The 25817-nt window shown below is 44.8% G+C and overlaps 1 protein-coding gene across 1 annotated transcript in view; it reads right to left on the reverse strand.

Moving 5' to 3' along the window:
- The window catches only part of BRINP1 (BMP/retinoic acid inducible neural specific 1), a 204106-nt gene that overhangs the window by 148683 nt on the left and 29606 nt on the right, over nt 1-25817 (reverse strand). Inside the window, exon 2 of the mRNA XM_040241751.1 lies at nt 2999-3266. Coding sequence (XP_040097685.1) covers nt 2999-3216 — 218 coding nt within the window. The 5' untranslated portion in view covers nt 3217-3266. The remainder of the gene's footprint in view (nt 1-2998; nt 3267-25817) is intronic.

Raw genomic sequence — 25817 nt, forward strand, 5'->3', positions numbered from 1 at the left:
ATGTGTGTGTGTGCGTGTATGTGTGTGTGAACTTTGTTGTGGGATGTGTGTGTGTGCGTGTATGTGTGTGTGAACTTTGTTGTGGGATGTGTGTGTGTGTGAGCTTTGCTGTTGTGGGATGTGTGTGCATGTGTGAGCGTTGTTGTTGTGGAATGTGTGTGTGTGTGCACAAGCTTTGTTGTTGTGGGGGGTGTGTGTGTGTGCACGCGCGCGCGCGTGCTTTGCTGTTTTCTGTTGGTCATCTCTGTTGGTCATCACCAAACCACAGCATGGGTTACAGAATACAATTGATAGGAAAGTCTAGAGGACTAGATAGAAGCATGAGTGACTGAGGCATGAACATATATCCCCAGAATGAAGAAAGTGGGTCCAAAATAAACAAAACTTGAGTCTACAGGCTCCAAGTTCAGAGTCCTCTCCAATCTTCCATGGTATTTCCAAATGACAACATTTCCTGGAGTCAGAATTTCAGAGAAGGGAGGACCTTGGAGATCATCTTAGTGAACACTCCCATTTTACAGATGAAAAAACAGAAACTCAGAGAAGTTCCACTTCTTGGCCAAAATCATACCTGGGGAGGCGGGTGGGCTGAGCCAGCACCCAGGTCCTCTGCCTCTAGGATGGAGGGTGCTGCTGCTGTGCACTGGCAGACTCAAGAGCAGAAAGCTCCCCAGCCTCTGCGTGTCAGCTCAGACTTAGGCGTGACAGAGCAGGAACCTTCTGCACCCAAACAACTGTGTGTGCACAGACTATAGCTCAGCTTGTGAAGCAACAGGAGAGAGGACTTCTGCTGGGATTTAATTGGAAAGGCTCTCATCATTGCCAGTGGCGCTGACTCCCCACCAGGACGCCAAGGGCTGAAGTCACCCTCTGCATATGCATGAGGATGCAGATGGCCTTAACCCATTTAGCTGAGGAGAGCAGGTTCCTTCTGAGGCTCTCAGGTCACCCTGGGTTCTAGCCTGGATTCCAGGGTCAGGTGGACTGGACAAAGCTTGAGGTCTAGGACATTTCAGAGAGGCTGGCTCTGTAGCCTCAGACAAGATGGCACAAGCTAGAAGTAAAGGCTTTCCTTCATGATGCAAACATCAAGATTCTAATGTGCTGTGTCCACGTTAGCACAAGGGAGACACTCTGGGAATCACCTGCAGACGTACTTTTGTGTCTCAACAAAGCAGTGAAGAGAAAGCGCCGATTGGCAACAGCCCCAGTGAGCACATCCGGGCTGGCTTTTGTTCTGGTCTGAACCTGGTCTAGAAGGGCACGCAGACCTCTGGGTGTCCACCTGCGTGTGTATCCAGGTGAAGACTGCAGCGGGAGCCTCACCCGATCGCTGCATGCGATAGTCTCCCACATCATTGTGTAGCATCCCCCACATACGCCTGTCCTGCCCTTTGTCTTTGGCAGCACTTATACTGTGTGTGTGTGTGTTCGTGTGTCGAATTAATGTGCTCTTTTGAGCACAAGGCCCATGTTTGCTTTACTCACCACTGTGTCATCGGCCTTAAACACAGTTTCTGGGCCTCGAGCTGGTGCTTATTAATTATGTGAGGATTAAATAAAGGAAGAAAGAAATAACTAGATGACCAGGGGCCTGACTTCTGGATTTAAACTCCATCATTTAATTAACCACGTGACCTTGGTTCAATCTTATATACTTAATTTCAGAGCTTTTGGAAAGCATCTTAGAAACCAGCTCATTGGATGACTGCAGATTTTTGTTTGAGCAGTGGAATCCAAACAAAAGCATAGGTGAAATCTGAATGCAGGGGCAGATGTAAACTTTCTCTCATTAAGGGCCAACTTTCAAATGCAGATTTGAATATTCAGCACGGAGTCACAGCCATCTGCAGCTGGTAGCAGATTCATGAATCCCCCATGACACACGAGGCTCAGAGGAGACGTGCCCACGTTCATGTCAGATGCACAGTGGACACAAGGCCTGAATTCGTGGCTTCCCAGCTGCAGGTTGGTATCTCTCCTCCACCATGCATGCGTCCTCGCTCCCCTGCTTGACGTGGCCCAGAAGTGTTAGACCCTGACTTTCTTCCTTGATCTTAAACACTCCAGCTCTGGAGAGTTTTCTGCATTCTTCAATTTATTTTAGTCCACAACATTTTTTTGTGTGCTTACAATACAAGGCAGGAAATAAAACCTCACTCTGAGGACCCAGAAATGAATTATGTGTAAGTCCTGGCCTCATGGAGTTTCACATGAGGTGAGAAAGAAATACAAGAATACACTCCAACTCCAAATGGTTGACAACTAAAGAGGCATAAGCTTAGAGAGCTGTGGAAATATCAAAGAGAGACTGATCAAGTGGGATTTGGAGTATCTATAAGATGGTTTCAAAGAAGAACACTGGGCTAAGTTCTTTGGGAATGAGTAGGATTCCAACAGGCCAAAGACCAGTTCAGACTTGCTCAAGAAAGAGTTGTTCACTGAGTGTTCCTATTTGTTTCCAAATGTATGAATATGTTTGGGTAAGATATCCGGTATATTACTAGTATCTGTAAAACACTGCAGCCTACACCTGATGTAACTGACTAAAATTACTGTCTGTGACTGTGGAGACACATAAACAAAGGTTTGAATCCTAGTCCTACCACTCACTGACTGTGTGACTTTGGAAAAGTTATTTCACCTAGTGAAAGCCCAGTTACCCCTTCTATATAAAGTGGAGAAAATAAACAGATGCTATCTCTGATGTTACTGTAAGGTTTAAAGAGAGGACGCAGACAAAGTACTAAGCACTAGGCTCAGCACACATTAAGTACTCAAAAACAGATTACTCTAATTCGTCACCGACAATCCCTTGCACGTTGTAATGAAACAGATAAATGAATAAATAGAAAACTAAGTAAATTAATAAATAATGAGCAAATATTTAGCAGTGTTGGCCCAGATACTCCTCCACACCACAAGGCCCAGGCCAAAGCAGGACCCCCCAAAGCGCTCAATGAATGAAAGGCAGGGGTGAGCTTAGCCCAGCTCTTACCTGTATATTTTATATCTGGTTGTAAATCCTTGACGGTGTCTTTCCACAAAGGATAGGTAGCTCCTGGAGTGGTGGAAAGGCCCCCTGTCTGAAATAAGCCAATCAAATTCCTTGGAGACATGTTGGTCTGTTGCAGCTGGTTCCTGGTGGGAGGGCTGCACTGAGATACGGCCCCATACAAACAGGAAGTAGAGGAGCTCAACAAACCTCCAGTTCATGCTTTTCTGCCGGCCTTTTTCCTCTCATTCTTGCTCCATTCTGTGGAGTCCTGTGAAGAAAGGAATAGAAAAGAGACAGGAAGAAAGAGGAAGAGAGAGAGAGAGAGAGAGAGGAAAGGTGGAGAGGGGAAGCAAAAATATACAGAAAAGAGAGAGAGAGAGACAAAGGAAAAATTTTTTAATGCTTTTAACATACTTTCATCATAATACTTCACATCAGAAGACTGGGTCAGGGTTTACAAAGATCAGTGCAGTTTCTGCTTAAGAGTGTGGCGTCTACGGACATCTGGGCTTGCACTCCTGATTTGCTGTTCACATGTGGTATAAACATGTACAAACATGTACATACTGCTTAGCCTCTCAGATATGCAGTTTCCTCATCTATAAAACGGAGGACAGGCTTCAGCATCTGTAACTTGGCACTTGGCACACTGAAGTTATTCAACGCGTTTATTGACAGCAAGAGTGAAATGAATGACGGCAGAAACAGTTTCCTCCAGCCAGGAGGGAACTTCAGTATCTGCCCCGCCTGCTATCTTCACAAACAGCCTGAATCTCGCAGCAGGGACTCACTAAGCGAGAACCCATTTCTCTCCTCCTCTCCCACAGACATGCACCCGGTGAACACGTGCTTTGCTTTCGCATCACCAGTTGACGGACTGCACAGAGTCTTGGGATGTATCATGATCACGACTACCCAGAATTGATACCTTACAGATGGAGAGTTTATGGAGCTCTTCAGAATCCCTTCTACAGTGCTCAGTGGAATGTCTCCTTCACCCCAAAGAAGCATGGCCAGAGAATCCACTTGGCTCAGTGTCTCTGAGCCTCAAGGTTATCTTGTGTTCAGAAGGGGAACAAGGCCAAGGAACTAGTAGGGTCTTGCCGCCCCTTTCTTGGGTGTAGCACAGCACAGGGGCCCCATGTTGGAGAAATGCTTAAGGGAGGACTTAGCTAGGGGCTCCGTGTAGGGAGAAAGGACGAGGACCCACTAGACCGTGCCTGGACTCGGGCACATTCACAAGTTTTCGTTTTATTGTCACATCAGCGTTCTACTTGCTAGCTTGACATTATGCTGTCTGCGTCCTTCACCCCATTTATCCTAGAAGAGCTCATCTTACCCTACACTGAAAGGCAGCTTGGAATGCAGGTTCTACCAGTTGTAAAGAGTGTATATTCAGGCAAGTGACTTCACCCTGAGCCTCAGTTTCTCGGTCTATAAAATGGAGTCAGCAATAGCGCTTGTATCCAGGACTACCGTGAAAATGAAATGACGCCATTTATGTCGAGTGCCCCGTGCAGCGCCTGACTTTTTTTAGAAAGTGCATCAGTGATGACGAAGACACGGGTGACGGTAAACACTGATGTTGCTGCCCGGCTATCCCCTGCTGGGGCGTCTTTGCTCCTGTGGCCTCCCCTGCCATGCCAAGTCCTATTTATTCTTTACTAGCCAGCTGAGGCCAGGCCCTCAAGGGTCATTCCTTTTTCTATCCCTCTCAAAAGCTGTTAGCTATTCCTTTCCTTCAGCTCCGGTTGTTCACTTATATAACTGTATGTTAATATTTACTATTTTTTATTGTACTGATTTGCCTCTGTGTCCGTCTTGCTCATGGGGTTGCGAGTCTTTAACCAGCAAGAATCTTTAAAAGACTGTTTCTACACAAGGCTGGCTGTGTGACTCTGGACAGCCATAGCCTCTATCTAGATCTCAGATTTGTATGCCATTTAAAACCTGGCAAGGACAAAACCATTTTATCGAGTGGAAAACCATGTAAAAGCATGAAGAAATATGATCCCTTATTGGGCTCCTCCTCCAGCTGAAAATGGGAAGAAAGTCAAGCTAAGAAAGAGAGAAAAGCAAAAGGAGAAAGACGCGAATTTCCAACCCAACTGGCTACGACCCTCTGTGGTCTGATTGCGCCATTCTATTACAAGTAGCTACAGAAGTCTACTTGGCACCACAGGCCCCAGCTGTCAGGGGCAAAGGAGAGAGGCCTGTGAGCAGACGAGTGGGCTGGCAGAAGCTGTGGCTGCAAGTTTTGTTCAGATCCTAAAACAAAGCCGTCCACATGGAGTGCAGAACTATAACAGCTCCAGCTGCCAAAACTGTCTGCTGGAGCCCACCTGAGTGGCAAGCAGGGGGTGGAGGCGATTGTTCAGAGATCCTGGCGGGGAGCTACAACACACTGAAATCACAGCATGTCACCCATCCAGCCCTTCTGCGTGGCTTCTGTTGTGAATGGGTGCGGGGTGGGCACCTACAAGAATGCCTGGCTGTTAGACTGTTTGCAAGGAAACTGAAGCTTTTAAAAGTGAAACAAGGCTAGACAAGGAAATAGCAGCATGTGCACATGTGTGTGCGTGTGTGTGCAAGACCTCAGCCCCGAGTCCTGGAATTTACAGAAGTTGGGATGATCTAATCCAATGCTTCCCTTCTGGAAGCCTTTTTGTCCCCTACCCTAGGGGACATCTTCGATTGTCACAACGGAGGGGGACATTACTGGTATCTGGCAGGTAAAAGCCAGGCCCTGCTAAACATCCTACAGTGCACAAGACAGCCCCTCCCCCACAACAAAGACAACTGCACCGAGAATGTCAGCGGTGCAAATGTTGATAAATCCTGCTCCAGCCCAACTCCTTCTTACAAGATCACCACTGAGTGGCTGACTGGGCCAGACTCCTGTCTTCCACCTCCTGGTTTTCATGCTGCCATGTTGTCTTGGCAGGATGGTGAGCTGAGACAATTCAGTAGCTGTGTCTGAACCTTCTTTGTAGTTGGGAAATATGGTACAATCTACATCTCCACAAGCACAGGTGAGTGCTTCATGGAAGAAGTCTGAGTATTTTTCTGTTGACTCAGAAAAATCATGATAATTCACAGAACTCTAAAGACAATAACGAAAGTTTCTAGAAGGTTCATTTGCATAGAAATGGACGTTTTATTGGCTAAGGACAAAGATTAGTATGTGTGCTACTTAAATACTGTCTTATCATGACAGACAGAGTGATTCTTATCCTGTAAATAAGCCCGAATTAGCATCAACTGTATTAGAGACTTGGGTTAATATAAGGGCCCCAAGTTTGATATTTATGGGGCATCTATTGTGTACCTGGATCTAAAAAAAAAAAAAATGTCTGTTATCTTGGCAGTAGCTAAAGCATTCAGTACAGACTAGAGGTTAACAAAGGCTTCTTCCTTGAGATGGGGGGTGTTGTTCAGTTGGTAAGCTGTGTCCAACTCTGTGACCTCATGGACTGCAGCACGCCAAGCTCCTCTGTTCCTCTCTGTCTCCAGAAGTTTGCCCAAGTTCATGTCCATTGAGTTGGAGATGCTCTCTAACCATCTCATCCTCTGCTACCCCCTTCTTTTGCCTTCAATCTTTCCCAGAATCAGGGTCTTTTCCAATGAGTCAGCTTTTCACATCAGGTGGCCAAAGTATTGGAAATGCAGTTTTACCAACAGCCCTTCCAATGAATGTTCAGGGTTGATTTCCTTTAGGACTGACTGATTTGATCTCCTTGCAGTCCAAGTGATTCTCGAGAGATGGGTACAGCTCTCCCATTAACAAATGAGCTCCCTGGGACTTGGAGACATTAAATAGCTTTAATAAACTCACAAGTCCTGATTTTCAGGAATCTAACTCATGTATTACTATATCTGATTACAAAGTATGTACAGTTTCCAATATATCCCTACCATCCCCACACACAGGTAAAATCAGATCCTGCCCTCTAGAGATTCAAAATAGTATGCAAAGTCACAAACAGACCTGAGGAATTCTAATATGAAATATGCTATCATCAATAATATAAGCACAGAAAATGTCCAGTGGAAGAATAGAGGCCAGAGATGTTTTCAAGAGATCAAGAGATCTGGAAAGAACCCTGAAGGGAAGGTAGTATTTGAGCTGGTTTGTAGCTCAGTTGATAAAGAATCCACCTTCAATGAGGGAGACCTGGGTTGGATCCCTGGGTTGGGAAGATTCCCTAGAGAAGGAAAAGGCTACCCCCTCCAGTATTCTGGCCTGGAGAATTCCATGGACTATAGTCTACGGGGTCACAAAGCAAAGAGTCAGACGTGACTGAGCGACTTTCACTCACTCACTCGTGTGAGGTTTTGGTAAGAAGAGGTGAGGAAAAGAGAATTCTAGCAGAGCAGGCAACATACAAAAAGTCTCAGAGGTGGGAGAGGGCAGAGTGATCGGGTGTGTGCCCAGGGTAGCATGCAGGGTGGCAGAGGCTTCAGTGAAATTTTAGGGCTGATAGAGGGCCTGCAGTCACCTGTATCTCCCTCTGAATCTCTCATCAAGCAAGGACTGCATTTCATTTTTAGGCTACACACTAAGGGCAAAGCATTGTGGATGTTCAATATATTCATTCATTCATCCATTAACATATTTAGCTGGAAATTAAATAGCAAGCAGAGCTTCTTTAATATTCAGTTGGGAGAAGCAAGCAAACAGGCAGTGACTACGTGTGGCGGTATGGAGAGCTCTAAAGAAAACGAAGGCAGCTGAGACGGGGCTGGCAGTGAGGCCACTGCGCCCCATACACGGTGTGGAGGAAAAGCTGCTCGATGAAGTCGTTCTGAGCGTGACCTGAAGAAAGAGAAGGAGTGAGGGAGGCAGAACCTCAGGGAGAAGACAGTGTCCGTGGAAGGAAAGGAAAGAGAGGAGGCCAGCCACAGTGTGCAGAGACCACGCGTCTTTCAGTCTGCTGTAGCGAGCTTAGAATTTAATTGGGATGCAGGTCAGTTTGAGGAGGCAATCACCTGTTCATTAACTGAGCGTTTACTATGTGCCAGAAACACACACTAGTTGCTTTACACACGTGACCTCATTGCAATATGGTGAGAGGCTGTGGTTCCCATTTTTAATGTGGGGAGAGGGGACACTGAGGTCCAAGAGGAATAAGTAACTGGCCCAACACCACAAAGCTGGCCGGCAGACAAGCCAACCTGCTGTCCAGGTTGGAAGCCACTGACCATGTGCAGCTATCAAGCAGGTAAAATGTGGCTCTTCCAAAGCGGAATGTGCTGTAAGTATAAACACACACCCGCCAGGCCTCAGAGGCTCAGAGGAACAGGAGGCACAATGACTCACCAATAGTTTATAACAGTTATATGGTGGAGGTGAAAGTGAAAGTCACTCAGTCATGTCCGACTCTTTGTGATCCCATGGACTATACAATCCATGGAATTCTCCAGGCCAGAATACTGGAGTGGGTAGCCTTTCCCTTCTCCAGGGGATATTCCCAACATAGGGATCAAACCCAGGTCTCCCACATTGCAGGCGGATTCTTTACCAGCTGAGCCACCAGGGAAGCCCAGTCATATGTTGAAATAGTAGTATTTTGGATGTATACTAGTAATACAATGTATTATTAAAGTTTATTTCACCTCTTTCCTTTTAATTATTTAATGGGGTTGCAAAAATCTTAAAATTACACATATGGACGGTGTTTTATTTTTAATGGACAGGACAGGGCTCAAACAAGCCTTTTCTGCTCTGTGACACCACCTAAGAAGGTCACTCTCATCCATCTCCTTGTTTTTATCTTTTTTCTTTATTTGAAGTATACTTGATTTACAATGTTGTGTTAGTTTCAGGTGTATAACAAATTGATTCAGTTAAACATACACACACACACACACACACACACACACACATATGTTGTATGGAGATCAAACCAGTCAATCCTAAAGGAAATCAGTCCTGAATATTCATTGGAAAGACTGATACTGAAGCTGAAGCTCTAATACTTTGGCCATCTGATGCGAAGAACTGACTCACTGGAAAAGACCCTGATGCTGGGAAAGATTGAAGGCAGGAGGAGAAGGGGATGACAGAGAATGAGATGGTTGGATGGCATCACCAACTCAAATGACATGAGTCTGAGCAAGCTCTGGGAGTTGATGGTAGACTGGGAAGCCTGGCGTGCTGCAGTCCATGGGGTCACCAAGAGTCAGACGCAACTGAGCGACTGAACCAAACTGAACTAATACACATATATTTTCAGGTTGTTTTCCTTTGTTGGCTACTAGAAAATATTGATGATGGTTCCCTGTGCTTTAAGTGGGTCCTTGTTTGTTATCTATTTTATACATAGTAAAGTTATATGCTAATCCCAAATTCCTAATCTATGCCCTCCCCTTCTCCTTTGGGAACCATAAATTTGTTTTCTGTCTATGGGTCTGTTTTGTATGTAAGTTCACTTGTATCATTTCTTAAAGATTCCTTCTCCTTGTTTTATTAACATTTGGAGAACTCAGTTCACTCCGCGCATCACTGGTTGAGCACTTGCCCCCTCCGTTCAAAATAAACAGACAGACATTTAGTTTCATTTGAAATAAAAACTCCCCCCTGCTCAGAGCCACATCTCTCCATCTTTATGTCCCAGAGACAGCCCCAGGTATCCCGTCACCATGCAGTTCAGCACTGCTATTTCTCCAGCATTCGCAAAAGGAACATCCTGCCACGGGGTCTCAGAGCCTGGGAAAGAGAGGCTGGTTCTGTTTTTGAGCTCTGTCCTTGACCCACCTGTGACCTTCTTTGAGTCAGTCTGGCTGCTGCGAGGCACCCGGGTGGGCGCGGAGCTGCTGATGGGGCTGAAGCTTGCGGGGCCCTCGCCTGAGCCCTGCTGTATATAAGCCTGCAATGTCACTGAGGAACAGCTCACCCCATACAGAGCACGTCCTCTGATCGTGGCCGTGGTGAATTATTTACATCTGAGAATCACACGTGCAAGAGGCAGATGTGGGGAGCAGAGCCTTCCAGCAGCACGGTCACCAGCTCCTCCTCTGGAGCTTTCTACAGCGACGGCTGGGCAGGGGCCCACACGCGGGGCCAGAGGATGGAAGGGAAGGCCAGCTCCATCGCTCATCCTGGGGCCCCTGAGGCTAATGACTGGATTGGCGATAACCCACACTGCCTGCCTCCTGAGCCTGGGTCAACCTGAGGAGCTTTCAGATGAGACATCTCCAGGAGGTACAAACCTTCAAAGCTGGGTGACCTTGAGCGCATGAATGAACCCCGTCACCTCCAGTTTCCTCACCTGTAAAATCCAGGCAGTAACAGGAGGATGAGTGCCTTGCAAGGTTCAGAGAAGAATTAAAGAGGACTTCAAATACAATTATTTTAGTCTAGGTTTGAGCCAAGACCAAGATAATAGCTACTGTATTCTAAAGAGAGTGCATGCCCACTATCCAGGACTTATAAAAAAGGTAGCCAAATGCACTTGTGGAGATTCTTAACTTCTCACCCACAGGATGACACAGAGTGAGGTCCTGGGACCACCAGTGGAGTCGGGGGGAGAACGGCCCACCTTCTGTGAATCCCCCTGCTCACCCCACACAGCTCCAGGGGAGAATCGGGAGAAGCCTTGGACCTCAAGCTTCAGCAAGACCCCACAAAGAACATGACCAATGTCCTGGGAGCTTGGAGGAATACGGCAGATGAGTGTCTGTCTCACACTGCAGAAATCTAAAGACAGAACTCTGCAGGGGGACATTCAAGACAGGGCTGAAATCTGGTGGCAGAGTAGAGACTGCACATAAAAGGACACGCTGAGCTCCTGCATAAAAAGAATGTGTCCCCCATCATTGGGAGTGGGCCACATGCAACAGGAGGCCAGGAGAGGCTGCTCCAGCCCCCACTGTGGAGAGAAAGGGCATGCCAGTGTGAAGGGAAGATGCTGCCTGCCGTTATCAGGAAACAAAGGATGCTCAACCATCAAGCCACTATAGCCGCCCTGCCCTCCAACCAATAGTGAGACCCAAGGACACACTGGGAGCGCCAGAGACAAACAGGGTGCCCTCGACCAAGCTCTCAACCACTGCGGCCACCCCGGACTGTGTACCCAGGGGGCTCAGTGTGGGAGAAGCACAGCACACTGGGCTAGGTAGCGAAGGTGCATGTCAGAGGGATGATTTCAATAAGCCCAGACTCTTGCATCTTCCCATGCACAGAGAAGTGTTAAACTCATTAACTTGCAGTGTCTGGTTTTTTTTTTTTAATTAACAGGAATTTTTTGAAGTTCTAACCACCTGACCTTTGTTACAAAAACTCCTATATTTCCTGGCTCCTCTCTTATCTCTTTGGAGTGGTCTCTCAGAGCTGAGAGGCTGCAAGGCAGGCTTAAGTCATCATTTTGTACATCAAATAAAATAAAACTGGTTTCAAGGTTGTGCATTTTTTTTTCCAGGTGACACCAGCAGGAGGAAACTGGAATTGCCTTGACATTTACCAAGGGTCCAAGAACTGAGTGGTCAGCAAGTGGCCGCAGAGATGTGCATTTTCCTTCATCAAAGGAATCGCCAGCGAGAGATCTCAGGGAAGAAAGACAGCTCCAAATATTCTCCCACAAACGCTGAGAGTTCAAAAAGTTAGCACCGAACACCTGCTAAGCCCTCAGAGAACGGATGCTAAGCTGTCAAAAAAGTACTAGGCAAGGAAGACTCTTGCAACCTCCTTATCTCTCCATCTTTGACCAAAACCCTCACTGTAAAGAAACTAGGATCAAGGCTGACAAGACGGAGGGCACAAGACAGAATCATGAGTTGGAAGAAGACAGGAGAGACTGGGAGGAAAGTAAAGTTTCCATTTTAAATTCGATTTATTTGTTGTAATACACTGAAATGGAAACTTCAGCTACTGAACTGAGACTGTGTATGAGAAGTAGAACTGAGTAGAAAAAACACTGAACATAATTTGGAAAAATCATGGACCTGCCTTAACTCTCATCCAAGTATCAGAGGAAACCTGATAAAAGTAGGTTTAAACAGGATGAGGCAAGAATTAAGATTTTTGTTTGTTTGTTTATTTCTCCTGATTTTACTCTATGAATCCTGTTTGGCCAAAAGTAAAGATTTCATGTATTAAAACACTTAATGCTCAGCTCAATGTAAAACTCCAATGAACTCCAGTTAGAAAAAGACACCAGAACTTCTAGTGATGTGTTTGTTACCTACTTTCAACATCAGTCCAAATATCAGACAGTCGCAAGTCATCAGTGATACTGGGATGAAGAACGTGGTCCCTACCACATGAAGAAGCTAGGCTCCGTCTTTCCTTCACTGTCCGTGGATTGGGATGCCCTGACGTTCTTCTGTGCCTCGTGATACGGAGTTTAGAATTATGTTGTCTGGGGCTTAACTGGTGGCTCAGCGGGAGAGAATCGGCTTGCTAATTCCGCACCTACGGAGGCCCGCGCGCCCAGAGCCCAGCTCTGCAGCAAGGACGCACTGCACGGAGAGGCCCCAGCGCAGCCACGAAGAGCAGCCCCCGCCCGCCGCAGCCAGACCACCCAGCAACGAGGACCCAGGACAGCCGCAAACAGACACTTTTTTTTTAAGCCAGAAACCAGTGGAATAAGTGTCATAACTTGCATATTTTATATTATTATTTTCAACCGCATAATCTATATCTCTAGGAAATCCCATAGTCTTTTCAAAGTATCCCAAATAAAACCATCATCACTCTCTCCCATCTCCTCCTCTCATGATCCACACTGAAGTGAAGCACAGTCTCCCAAATCAAGTCTGTGAGAAGCCTGAGACTTTTCCCAAATTCCTTCTCACCTGACTCAACCACCTCTGCCAGTGAGCCCACCATCGCTGCCATCTCCAGGTCCAGTCAATTTCCTTTCTTTTTACATCCATCCACCTCTTTTGACAATCCTATCCTTCCGTCTTCTCTGCAGGCCTCAGTGTGAGCCTGCCCTTCTTCTCCTTGCATGCTTTTCTTCAGAAACCCCTTCTCTCTTGCTACCTGTCATTTGAACACTGCTCTCTCACGTGGACGGCCCTAACCACCTTCCTACTGGACTTCCTGTTTCATTCATCTCTTGCACGGCCATCCTAACACCACTCGTTACCAGAGTGATCTTCCCACATACACATACGACCGTGACACGCCCCGACCGTGACAGAGTCAGCAGTTCCCTACTGATGGCCTGGCCCCTTATTCTTGCACTTAATGTCTCCAAGCTGGATCCTCTGTACACTCAGTTTTTCTACTTAACTTTTCCACACCCCATCCTCAAAACACCCTGTTCTCCAGATTCTCTCCCTGACTGCACTGGCTGAATACATTAGACACCATCATGCTTCTTGCCTATTCTGTTCCTGATTCTTACAATGTCCATTCCCAGTGCCCACTTTAACAATGGTACTCGTACTTCACCTTACATTTAAATGCCTGAGTAAGGGTGAGTGAGTGACTGCCATGCACCTACTATACGCTGCCGATAGATATCACACCAGATTGTTTCATGTTCTCCATGGGATTAAATCTACAAAATTATCTTATGAGAGAGATAATGTTATTTCTATTGTGCCGATGATAAAATGCTGACTCTTCCTAAGACAAATATGGTTATTTTTGCAATGTTAAATTATTTTAAAATGGCAGAATTTAACTTCAACCTATGGAGTACATCACAGTTGTATATTGTCATTCTGCTTATTTAACTTATATGCAGAGTACATCATACTGAGCTGTATACTCAGAATCCAGTACACATGCTGAGCTGGATGAATCACAAGTTGGAATCAAGATTACCAAGAGAAATATCAAGAATCTCAGATATGCAGATGATACCACTCTAATGGCAGAAAGTGAAGAGCCTCTTGATAAGAGAGGAAGAAGAGAGTTTAAAAGTTGTTTTAAAACTCAGCATTCAAGAAACAAAGATCATGGCATCTGGTCCCATCACTTCATGGCAAATAGACAGTGAAAAAGTGGAAACAAATTCTATTTTTCTTGGTCTCCAAAATCAGTGCAGACAATGATTGCAGCCATGATATTAAAATATGCTTGCTCCTTGGAAGGAAAGCTATGACAAACCTAGACAGCATATTAACATACAGAGACATCACTTTGCTGACTTAAGTTATGGTTTTTCCAGCAGTCTTGTATGGATGTAAGAGTTGGAACATAAAGAAGGCTGAGCACCAAAGAATTGATGCTTTTGAAAAATTGTGGTGCTGGAGAGGATTCTCACGAGTCCCTTGGACAGCAAGGAGTTCAAACCAGTCAATTTTAAAGGAAATCAGCCCTGAATATTCATTGGAAGGACTGATGCTGAAGCTGAAGCTCCAATATTCTGGCCACCTGATCCAAAGAGCTAACTCACTGGAAAAGACCTTGAGGCTGGGAAAGATTGTAGGCAGGAAGAGAAGGGAATGACAGAAGATCGGGTGGTTGGATAGCTTCACCAACTCAAGGGCCATGAGTCTGAGCAAGTCCAGGAGATAGTGAAAGATAGGGAAACCTGGTGCACTGCGGTCATGGGGCTGCAAAGAGTCAGACGTGACTTAGTGAGTGAACAACAACAGCTTCAACCTAAGCCAGATCTAAATTCTTTGACTCAGTGCTTTAATATATTAAGCTAAAGACCCACATCATCCTTGATTGTAGTATTCCTGTTTTGACAATCAGAAACAATCACAACACTAGTTACAAATATGTTAATGAATAGAATGGCCGATAAGTCAATGGAGGTGTAAATTTCTGGAAATACTGAATCTAGGAAAGGGCCATGACAACTTGGAAGAAAATAGAAATATGTGGAATTCCTGTTGTTTGGGGGGATCATAAATACCATTTTTTAAATTAACAATGTAAGTTATGTACAGCATTTCTTAAATAAATATTTCATTTGGAGTCAGTTTTGGAAATGTGAAGATCTAAATTCAAGGAAGCTGCCTTTTAAGTGTTCCTTCAAAATTGTCAGCAGTCTCTGCAGGAGATCTTTCAAAAAGGAAAGTGAAATTAACATTTTTGAATGTCTTTTCTAAGCCAGTTTGGTAAAATCCAACAAATATTAGTTAAATCCTTACTATTTTAATTAGCTCTCACAGTGCAGAAAAGGAAGTGGACACACAAAAAATGGATAATTTAATAATTTAAAAATAATGTAACAGGGCAAAAACAGTGTTCTGTGGAGTATGGAGCCCCAAGCTAAGATCTCTAAGAATGCTTCCTGGAAAGGTCATCCAGGAGAAGGTTAAGAAAATAGAGGGGCATTTGTGAGGTGACTAAACGGGGCGGGGAGGAGGCAGTTTATATTTCAGGCCAGAAGAGAACCATGTAAAACGAATGATGGATTTTGTTGTGAGTATAAAATCTACAAACATTTTTAAGTCACTGTAGTGGCGATTTCTAAGCAAAAACTGGCAGGAGATGAAGCAAAAGAACTAAAATTAAGATCCCTTAAAAAAAATCATATCTTTATGCACAACCAGTTTCTTGAAGACATAGATTCTTCTCCCCTTGCCTAGGAACTGGAACCAATGATATGGCAGGCACAAATGAACTGAACAGATCAAAAGCTATGGTTAGTCCTGTGGGATCACAGTGAGCCAATGAAGTCTTTTAAACAGAAGAATTCTATGTTAAGAGTTTCATTTTTGATGGGGTAGTGGACAGATTTAAGAAGAGACAAGAATAAAACTAAGGAAGCTATTTTAATAGTCTGGGTTTCCCAGGTGGCACCAGTAATAAAGAACCTGCCTACCATGCAGGAGGCCTAAGAGACACCAGGTTCAATCCTGGGTTGGGAAGATCCCTTGAAGGGGGGCATGACACCCACTCCAGTAGTCTTCCCTGGAGAATCTCATGGACAGAGGAGCCTGGTGGGCTATGGTCCACAAAGAGTCAAACACAATTGAAGTAACTTAGCATGCATGCATGCATTATGGTAGTCCAAGTGAGACATGGTCTAAACAAAATGTACTTAAGATACAGAAAGGTAAAAATATTGAAAGGCAAAATTAGTATGATTTGGTAACTATTTGGGCTTCCCTGGTAGCTCAGCTGGTAAACAATCTACCCGCAGTGCAGGAGACCCCGGTTCAATTCCTGGGTAGGGAAGATCCTGTGGACAAGAGACAGGAGACCCACTCCAGTATTTTTGCCTAGAGAATCCCCGTGGACAGAGGAGGCTGGCAGGGTACAGTCCATGGGGTCACAAATGGTTGGACATGATCGAGCAACTAAGCACACAGCACAGGGGCTCTCTGGGAGAGTGGGGGGAGGAAAGAACAGTATCTCTGATAACTCCTAGGACTGGTTTGATGATTAGCTTGATGACGGTGTCATTCATGATAATAAGTGGTAGTGAAAAATCAATGGATTTAGAGTGAATAATGACAAGCTTCCTCTTGGACCTGTTGAGCTTGAGGTATCTGTTGGGCATTCAGTAGGCTGTAGAATCATTCAGTACAAATCAGAAGAAAGGCCAGGACTAGGGGCGGAAATTTGTTAATCACTGTGAACTAGGGGTAGTTATATTAGGGGAAGCACACTGACTGAACCCACCCTCCCTGGCCAGGCACCATAGTAACCATTTATTTAACCACTTATTTTATTTCAGGAGGTCCGGTAAGGAACATGAAACTAATAAGCCACCACCAACTAGAAGAGTTGGGGAAGAGCTAACACGGCCTACTACTTCCCAGAATCCTTCTCACTGGCATTTATCTTGGCTGAGCAATGCGTGCACCACCAGGAAGGACCTTGAGTTAGAATAATTGGCCAAAAAAAAAAAAAAAAAACCCAGAAACGAATCCTATTCCCATAAACCCCGAGACGCAGTCCTCTTGGGTTCCCGGACCCTACCACCCTCCGCACAGGGGTCCTTTCCCAGTAATGTCTTAGTTTCGTCAGCATGTGTGTCTCCTCAGACAACTCTTTTCCAAGTGTTAGACAAGAGTTAACTCTCGGGCCCTGGAAGGGGTCCTCCTTCTTGCAACAGTTAGAGCTCTAGGACTGGATGAGCATACCCATGAACACGTGTGAGTTGACAGTCATGGAAACCAATGTGCAGTGATGCTCACAGTTAGCAGACTGAGGAGGAAAGGATCCTATGATGCAGAGTAGAAAGGGATGGTAAGAGGGGAGGGGAGAATTAAGAGACAGTAACACCACCAAGGAGAGGAGCAGAAATACTTCAGAAGACTCTCAAGTTTGGAAAAGCTACAGAGTCGTCTAACATAATGACCTAAAATGTCTATTGGACTTGAGAATACAGAGGAGGCTGAAAGTTTTCACTGCCCTGATGGGAACTGAAAAGTCACTGAAAGAGATAAAGCATGCATGGGACATGAATAAATGGAGGCACGGAGTGTAGAGTCTTGGCAAAGAATATGAAAAAAGCAATAGTCAATGCTTCTCCTTTCATTCTACCAAGGAGATAAGCAGTCAATGGAAGGATGAGGATTTTATCAAATTTATTTTATTGAAGCAATAGTTGACTTGAAATGTTGTTGTTAACTTTTACTGTATAGCAAAGTGATTCAGTCACACACACATGTTATATATATATATATACACACACACACATGTATATATATATACACACACATATATATACACACACATTTATATATATATACACACATTTTTATATATATATATATATATACATGCACATTTTTATATATATATACACACACATATAGGTTTTCCCTGGTGGCTCAGATGGTAAAGCATCTGTCTACAATGCAGGAGACCTGGGTTCAATCCCTGGGTCTGATCCCTGGGTCGGGAAGATTCCCTGGAGAAGGAAATGGCAATCCACTCCAGTACTTTTGCCTAGAAAATCCCATGGACGGAGGAGCCTGGTGCAGGCTACTGTCCATGGGGTCGCAAAGAGTCGAACACAACTGAGTGACTTCACTTTCATACATTTTTTTCATATTCTTTTCCACTATGGTTTATCACAGGATATTAAGCATAGTTCCCTGAGCTGTACAGTAGGACTTTGTTGTTTATCCATTTTGTATTTATAAACTCAGAGAATGGATACAGAATTTTAAAATATATATATATGGGAGCGAAAGGAAATTAGTACTGATTGAAAGAGCAGCATGAGGTCTGGGATTGGGGTGGAATGCCAAACTCTGCACTGGCCACTGTCAATCAAAGAAAAACCAAAAATGTCCATAGCTTTAGGGAGCCATGTGCTGGTAGGGAGATAAATTCATGTACCCCAAACTGCAAAACAATGAGTGGATTGTGTTTTATCAGACAACTGAATAGAATGTGACTGGGACAAAGAGAGGGAAAAAATAACTCAAACACAGCCAGTTCAAGAAGACTTCTCAGGGGTTCTGAGATTTTTCTTGGGCTGTAAAGGTTTAAGATTTTCCAGCTGAAGGGAGAAGAAAAAAACGGACTTAATAGAAGAAGATATTTCAGGTAATGGCACTAATGCGAGCAAAAGGCACAGGTCATTTAAACTGACCTATTGGATGCAAATCTCTGAACTAAATGTCACACGGAATAGAGATGAGTAAGAAAACGTTGCTTCCCCCACAGAAGCACATATCCTGGAGTCAGAAAGGGATGCCAAAGATGGCAACCAGTGCTATACAGGTGCTCAGAATATAATTGCTCAATAAATAAATAGAATTCTGCCGAGTTAATGGCCCTGAGTTCTTCCCTGTGGCTAATCTATTCTTATTACTCAGTGAAGCAAATAAATAAAACACTTAAGTTTCCATCTGAACCTAAATTTCAGCATTTACTCATCAAAAGCTCTGACCCTTGGCTTAATGTTTTCAACAGGTCACTAATGAAAGCAGATGAAAGGGTCCTGGCAGATCCATTTGGATAGGAGCTCTGGGGCTCTGCTGGTTCTCAGGCAACGGCTTTACTCCTGCACACGATGCTTTGCAAAGAATGAATTAGAAAGACTGCGACAACTGCTGCTTGTCCCTGACAATCACGGAACCCGAAAAAGAAGGCAAGGACAGACATCGGAGGGCTTGAGCAGGTGCTGAGTTTAGCAGTTACGGACTTGAAAAAGCATCGTCACTTTGGAGACGATAAGTACTGTGAAACTCTCCTCATTCCATCCTTGCATTCCAGCAAGATTTCATGACGCTTCATCAAGCCCTTGTTTCATCTCAGAGCCACTTGTAACATATACAGGGCACAGATTTATACCTCCCATTCCAGAAATGAGAAATTAACATCCATCAAGGCAGAAGGAAACGGCAACCCACTCCAGTATTCTTGCCTGGAGAATCCATCCCATGGACAGAGGAGCCTGGTGGGCTATAGTCCATGTGGTCACAAAGAGTTGGACACAACTGAGTGACTAAACAAAAATAATAAAAAAGGGAACACCAGTAAGTCATTTTAATATGACGTATGTGCTTCACTCAGCTCTCAAAACAAGCCTCTGAAGAAGGCTTGATTATTCCCACTGAATGGGAGACGAAGCAGAGGCCAGAAAGATTCAGAAATTTCCCATCGTCTAAAAATTAGTGTGTTATTTTGGTTTCCTTTTTTTTTATTTTTCTAACTTTAATCCAGCGTGAGTTTGGTCCTCTACTGCTAGTAACACACAAAACCCTACCAGATAACAGTTATTTCTCAAAACAAATTGCATTTTTAATAAATGTTCCAGGTGAATATGACCCACACTGAAGACCTACCATGCTGGTGGGGGGTCGGGGGGATGAGCAGGATCCTCTGAGGCCCTCGTTTACCTCTAGGAAAAAAATGCCTCACTACTGTTGGGATGTCACGTATTACCATGAGCTAGTATCAGAATCCTTCCCATCGTCCTCCAAATCCCAAAGCAAAAACAATGCGCTGCCTGATTTTTAAGGGCTCAACTAGTCCCACAGTGTGATTTTGAGAAAGCTTCATTACTTTTCTGATCATCTGTTTTCCCATCTCTGTTCCTATATTTAGGAATTCTGTATTTAATCATTCTAGCCGCCATTTTTGAGTCCTTCCTATACCGATGATCATGATGGAGATAATTTATAAGCTTTCAGTGTATGACAGGAGCTGTGTCAAGAACTTTATAAATTTTACTTCAGTTGACATCCACAAATATCAATGGGATAGGCATGGTATCAGTACTACGCCTATCCCATTGATATTTGTGGATGTCATGGGGTCGCAAAGAAGCGGATATGACTTAGGGACTGAACTGAACTGAAGTGATTAGTGACTCCAGATCACCCCTTCCTTTAGTCAGGCACTTCCTCGTGGAGTTTTCCATTTCTTCTACTAAAGGCGATAGAGTCTATTCCCTATTTCTTGAATCTGGGCTCATCTTCATAAATCCTTTTGGCCATTAGAATGAGGCAGGATTGATGCTGTGCTAATTCTTTGCCTGTATCTCAAGAGACCCTGTAGGTTTCTGCTTAACTTACTGTGCTTCTGTAACTGCCACAAAACGAATGTGATGGGTATTTCAGTAGGAGGATGAAGTCCAGCTAACATGCCTCAGCCAAGCCAAGCTTAGAGCAGAGCCTCAGCTGAACTTCAGGAGCAAGAAAAGGCCAGCTTAGATCAGTGAAGCTAGGTTAGATCAGTGGGCCCCTAGCTGACCCACATATGCATGAACTTTTCCATTATGGTTTATTACAGGATATTGACTATAGTTCCCTATAGATGCATGAGCTTAATAATAAACGCCAGTTGTTTAAAGGCACTGAATTGGTGATGAGTGGGGGGAAGGGGGTAAAACTAGTGGCTTACAGACTCACTAGGTATTCCCGTTTTGTAGATAAGGAAACTGAAGGTTAGTGAAATTCAGTATCTTGTTCAAAGTCACCTCATGGACAGTAGGACTCAGAGCTGACATGTGATTTGAGGTTGTGATTTGTGGTTCTTAACTCCACGCTGTGCTGTCAGCCACTGGGCCGGGGACTCTGACCCCCAAGGCTGGCATCTTTAAGCTAATGTGGACTGTGAGTCCGAGCAGTGTTTTTAAATGCACTCTCTCTTCCAGTCTTCATCATAAATTCTGAAGATGAAATCCCAGAAGCTATAGTCTTAAAAAAAAAAACAAAAAACCAGATGATGTTAATGTATTTATATGGATGACTGGCCCATATTGGGAGTAAAAGAGGAGGGCTAGTCTTGAAGGAGGAGGCACTAAGTATGCACTGAGGTTCCATCCTTCCCAGAGGCTGTGAATGTGTAGTGTAACTTAATCCATCTATGCATAAGAAAGGAGGCTTGTAGGTTTTAAGCCAGGAAGGAACAAGGTGTTTCACTGGGAACTTGAGGAAAGAAGACAAAAATCACATCTTTTGGATGAAAGGGCCTTTAATCTTCAAAACACAAACCGTTTTTTCCACACCGAAGCCCCTGCAAACCTAGGAAGTCTGCTGAGGCCGCAAGTCAGGCAAACAGCTTGTGTTTTGCAGATTAAGGAGCCTTTGACCCAAAGGATCCATTTTCATGAAACTCTAAAGGAAATGCCTGGTCTATTTCTAGCTGGCACACTCCCTGTCAGAGGCAGCTTTAAATGCAGTCCCAGAAGGCCGCTGCTGCCCTGCTGGGCCTGGGGCCTAGCACACAGTAGGCAGAGAGATGAATGGGTGAGCTCCTGAAAGAGATTCTTTGCCCCAAAATACCATACCTGCTTCCTTACCAGAATGCCCCAGATGCTTACTATAGAATAAACATAGCTTTGAACCATTGAAAGTCCCCGTTCAAGGAAGAAAGCTAATAATAACAAGCAGCAGGAATGGGTGTGTGTGTGTGTATATATATATATAAATCACTCTGGGACTGAGGGGGCACATTACCTCATTTGAGCCCCACAACAGCACTGTATCTTCTGCAGGATGTGGGATTCAATCCTTACTTCAGAGGCAAGGAAACTGAGTCTCAGAGAGCCAAAGCAGTGAACCTAAGGTAACCCAAACATGGTGCCCCTCTCCCTCCTAGATCCAACCTCAGTCCCAGAACCATCTGCGCAGAGAAAGCCTGAGGCAGGATAAATTAGAGGGTGCTATGAAGTTTAACTGACTCTGGACTAGGCTGAGTCAGGATGCTTGAATTCTAACCCCATTCCTAATACCACTGCAGAGGTTATTATCAACATAGGGTAACTAGTATCCCCATGTCTCTGGAATCTGGTCTCTGCACCTCTAGAATCAGGAAGTTTGGCTCAGCTGTTTTTGATTTTTTCTAAATTTAATACTGTCTTGAGCTATGATTCTTCACTACTGAAATGAAGAAGAAACTTAGAGAAAGAGGCAGAAAAAGAAGGAGAAAGAAGAGGAGGAGGGAAGAGGAAAGGGAGGGAGGAAGGAGAGAGAGAACCATGGTCAGTTCTGGCTTGCCTTGGATGAGGGGAAATTATGGCAGACAAGAGAGATAGAGTCTGAAGAAGTGAATGGATTTGATTTGTCTAAGCCTTAGGAAAGCAAATATTACTGAAATGTTGGCTGACCGCCACTGACTTCCAAACAGAAAATGGCTTCGAGATATACTGTGGGTGCTCAGCGGGGTCTGTTAGAGTGAGTGATGGGGTGGCCGTGCACTGCTGGAACGCAGGGAGAAAATTATAATGGTCTCTTCACAGAGACCAACAGAAGGAGCCAGCCCAGGAGGAGGAGAGAAAGCTCCAGCTGCGCTTCTCCCAGAAGGCTCCGATAATTTACACAAAACCCGGAGGGGCCTCTGGAAATGGTTAACATGAGACTGCAGGAGCCAAGTCACCGTGCTGGACGCCACGAGAGGTGGCTGGTGCAAAAGCCCTGGTCAGGGTGCCCGGGCGCCAGGCCCAGCTGGGCTTGACTCCATGTGTGATCTGGGTCCAATCCCATCCTGACCGTGGCCCTCAGTCTGTCCGTGCAAAAAACAAGGGGAGCTTTTAAGTTGATCCCTAAGGGCCTTTCTGACTCAGGCACCCTATGACACGCTATGATCAAACACCAGCGACTTTCACTCCTTCAACAGTTCCTTACTGGATACTTTTCGTGTGCTAGGTGTCAGGCTAAAGGATGAGGTAACTGACATCCATAAACCTAAAACGGGCTTTCTGTGAGATTATCAACACTCTCCTAAGGTGGGGAGGGGCCCCAAGCGTGACATCTGATCCAGCCTTCTATCTCCAGGGCGCACAGAATCTTAATGTTGCACGGTGTGATGTTAATCTTATTCCTGATGGTCTACAAGGAAGGGAAAGAGCTCTGCTTAAGAAGCACTAAGATTTCACGCAGCCAGTAAGTTCTTCCAATGAGTCTCACCTGAGCCTCACCTGCCCTCCAGGAGGACAGTTCTCTCTAAGGCTGAAACATATGGGTAAAAGTATCCTGGTTGGTACATCAATATGTCATGAATGAGTTGAAAAGAACAGCCATCAGAAATGTCCTCTTAATCCTCTGAACTATTCAGGCTGAATGGTCGTTAAAGAGAATCAAGTCCAGGTGCTTCATTTCCTGAAAAAAGGAAACCAAGTTTGCCCAAGATCCCATAGCCAGTTAATAGCAGAAACCAAGAATTAAGCCCAAGTCTTCTTGCCTCCTCCTGCATACACTTTTCACTACTCCAAGCATCCTCTCCTATTCCTACAGGCATTTTTTTTGGTAAGATTTTGCTTTGTTTCAGCATAAGAACCATTCCCAGTGATGCCAACTTCCCAAATTCAGCTCCTCCTTACTCTGAGAGCAATCATCCTGGAATGTGAGTGAGGGATGGAGAGACATCTGGGACTTTGTGGGACACACCGGGGATGTGATGGAGAGGCTGGCCTCTGAGGGGGGCAGCGAAATGCAGGAGAGAGCGTGCGTGCTGTGCCGTGCTGGGGAGCAGGGAACAAGCCTGCCGCAGTCAAATGCAGAGGTGGAAACAAAGCGGTTGTATTGATTTGAAAAGGCAGTTCTCTGAAGTTGATGCTGCCAGCCTGGCTCTTCCTGGTCTGCCCTCCTCCAGGCAGGTCTGTGAAGGTACACGCCTACCCTCGGAGGTTCAGAACCATCCACTCTGTATGCAGGGGGTGAATTGCAGGGAGTTGAGACCAGATGGGATGTGTTCATCTGACAAGATGAGAAAGAGAGAGAGACTATGAGAAGGAGAGAGGAAGGATCTCTTTTCTCGGATGAATGTAATATAAAAGAAGCCAGGTGGAAAAGTCTAAAAGGACAGGGACCTGATCCTATGGAAATGGAATGAGGCAGGCTTCTCTTTAAAGGAGGACTATGAAGATTGAGGGAGAAGGGTCCCACCTCTTTCACGATAGACAGCTCTATTCCTAAGCAATTTTAATCTTCTCTCATCTGAACCACTGGACCAGTCTCCTAATTCATCTCCTGAACTCAATTCTTCCCTTCCAGAGCCTTGCAGGAAATATCGATAGATGCTCAATAAATGTTTGATGAGCAAATAAACATCCTCTAAACATTGATCTCATCATATCAATGATGACAAATTTTTCATGCATCACCACCTCTTCAGGGAATGTAAATTCAAAAGCCAACAGAGTCCAGACCACAAATGTGAGGGAATGAAGTGGTCTGGTTCAGAGTTTAAGAAGGAAGCATAGTGACAAATGGTAGGCATATTACCCAGTCTAGGACAGCAGACCACTTCTGGGGAGGAATGATATTTCTAGGTTGCCAGGTCACCTGATTTCTCAGAAGTCAGAAGGAAATCTGTGTGTAAAATCTCTCCATTTTTAAGTACTGATAAATGATCTCTCCCTTACCCTTTACCTGTGCAGGTCAATGCATCCCTGTGCGAACAGGTGCATCTGAGTCTACAGGATTGAGTCCAGACATCTTAATTAATCTCTCCCTTAAGAGGATCTAACCTTATTCCCACTCTGTTTTCCTTTTTTATACAACAGTACAGATCCTATAACCACAATGAGTCCATTTTCTGAACAGTTTGGGAAATGTGCTCCTGTATTTATCCCTGCAGAACCTTTTCTCTGCCCATTTTGTCCCCCTGAAGCCTTGCCTCTTCCAGAAAGTCCCTCCTGACTGCATCAGCCCCCTCTCAAATCCTAAAGCTTGGGAGGAATACAATTGTTCTTTATTCCTTAAAACGTATGCCACCATTGCATAGATACTTCACAGAATCCTACAGTGGAAAACCAGTTTGGGAGGCTAGGATACCTGAGTCCTCATCCTAGCTATCTCCCCACACTGTGTGTGCACGCTCAGTCATTCAGATGTGTCCGACTCTTTGCGACCCCATGGACTGTAGCTTGCCAGGCTCCTCTGTCCATGGAATTTTTTCAGGCAAGAATACAGGAGTGGGTGGCCATTTCCTGACCCAGGGATTGAACCTGCATTCCTTGGGTTTCCTGCAGGCAGATTCTTTACCACTGAACCACTGGGAAGCCCCATTCAGATTGGGAGCATGACTGTTGCCTCTGCAATTAGATTGGGCTTTTCTTGAAATAAGCTAAGCCGCACTGATCATTTATTATGTGCCAAGCACTGTGCACATAATAAATCGCAGGGAGAAATATAAATGACCTCAGATATGCAGATGACACCACCCTTATGGCAGAAAGCAAAGAGGAACTAAAGAGCCTCCTGATGAAGGTGAAAGAGGAGAGTGAGGAATTTGGCTTAAAACTCAACATTCAGATAACTAAGATCACGGCATCCGGTCCCATCACTTCATGGCAAATAGAGGGGGAAACAATGGAAAGAGTAACAGACTTTATTTTCTTGGGCTCCAAAATCACTGCAGATGGTGACTGCAGCCATGAAATTAAAAGATGCTTGCTCCTTGGAAGAAAAGCTATGACCAACCTAGACAGCATATTCAAAAGCAGAGACATTACTTTGCCGACAAAGGTATGGCTAGTCAAGGCTATGGTTTTTC

This window comes from Oryx dammah, unplaced genomic scaffold, assembly GCF_014754425.2.
Source record: "Oryx dammah isolate SB20612 unplaced genomic scaffold, SCBI_Odam_1.1 HiC_scaffold_1, whole genome shotgun sequence".
NCBI classification, from domain to species: Eukaryota; Metazoa; Chordata; class Mammalia; order Artiodactyla; family Bovidae; genus Oryx; species Oryx dammah.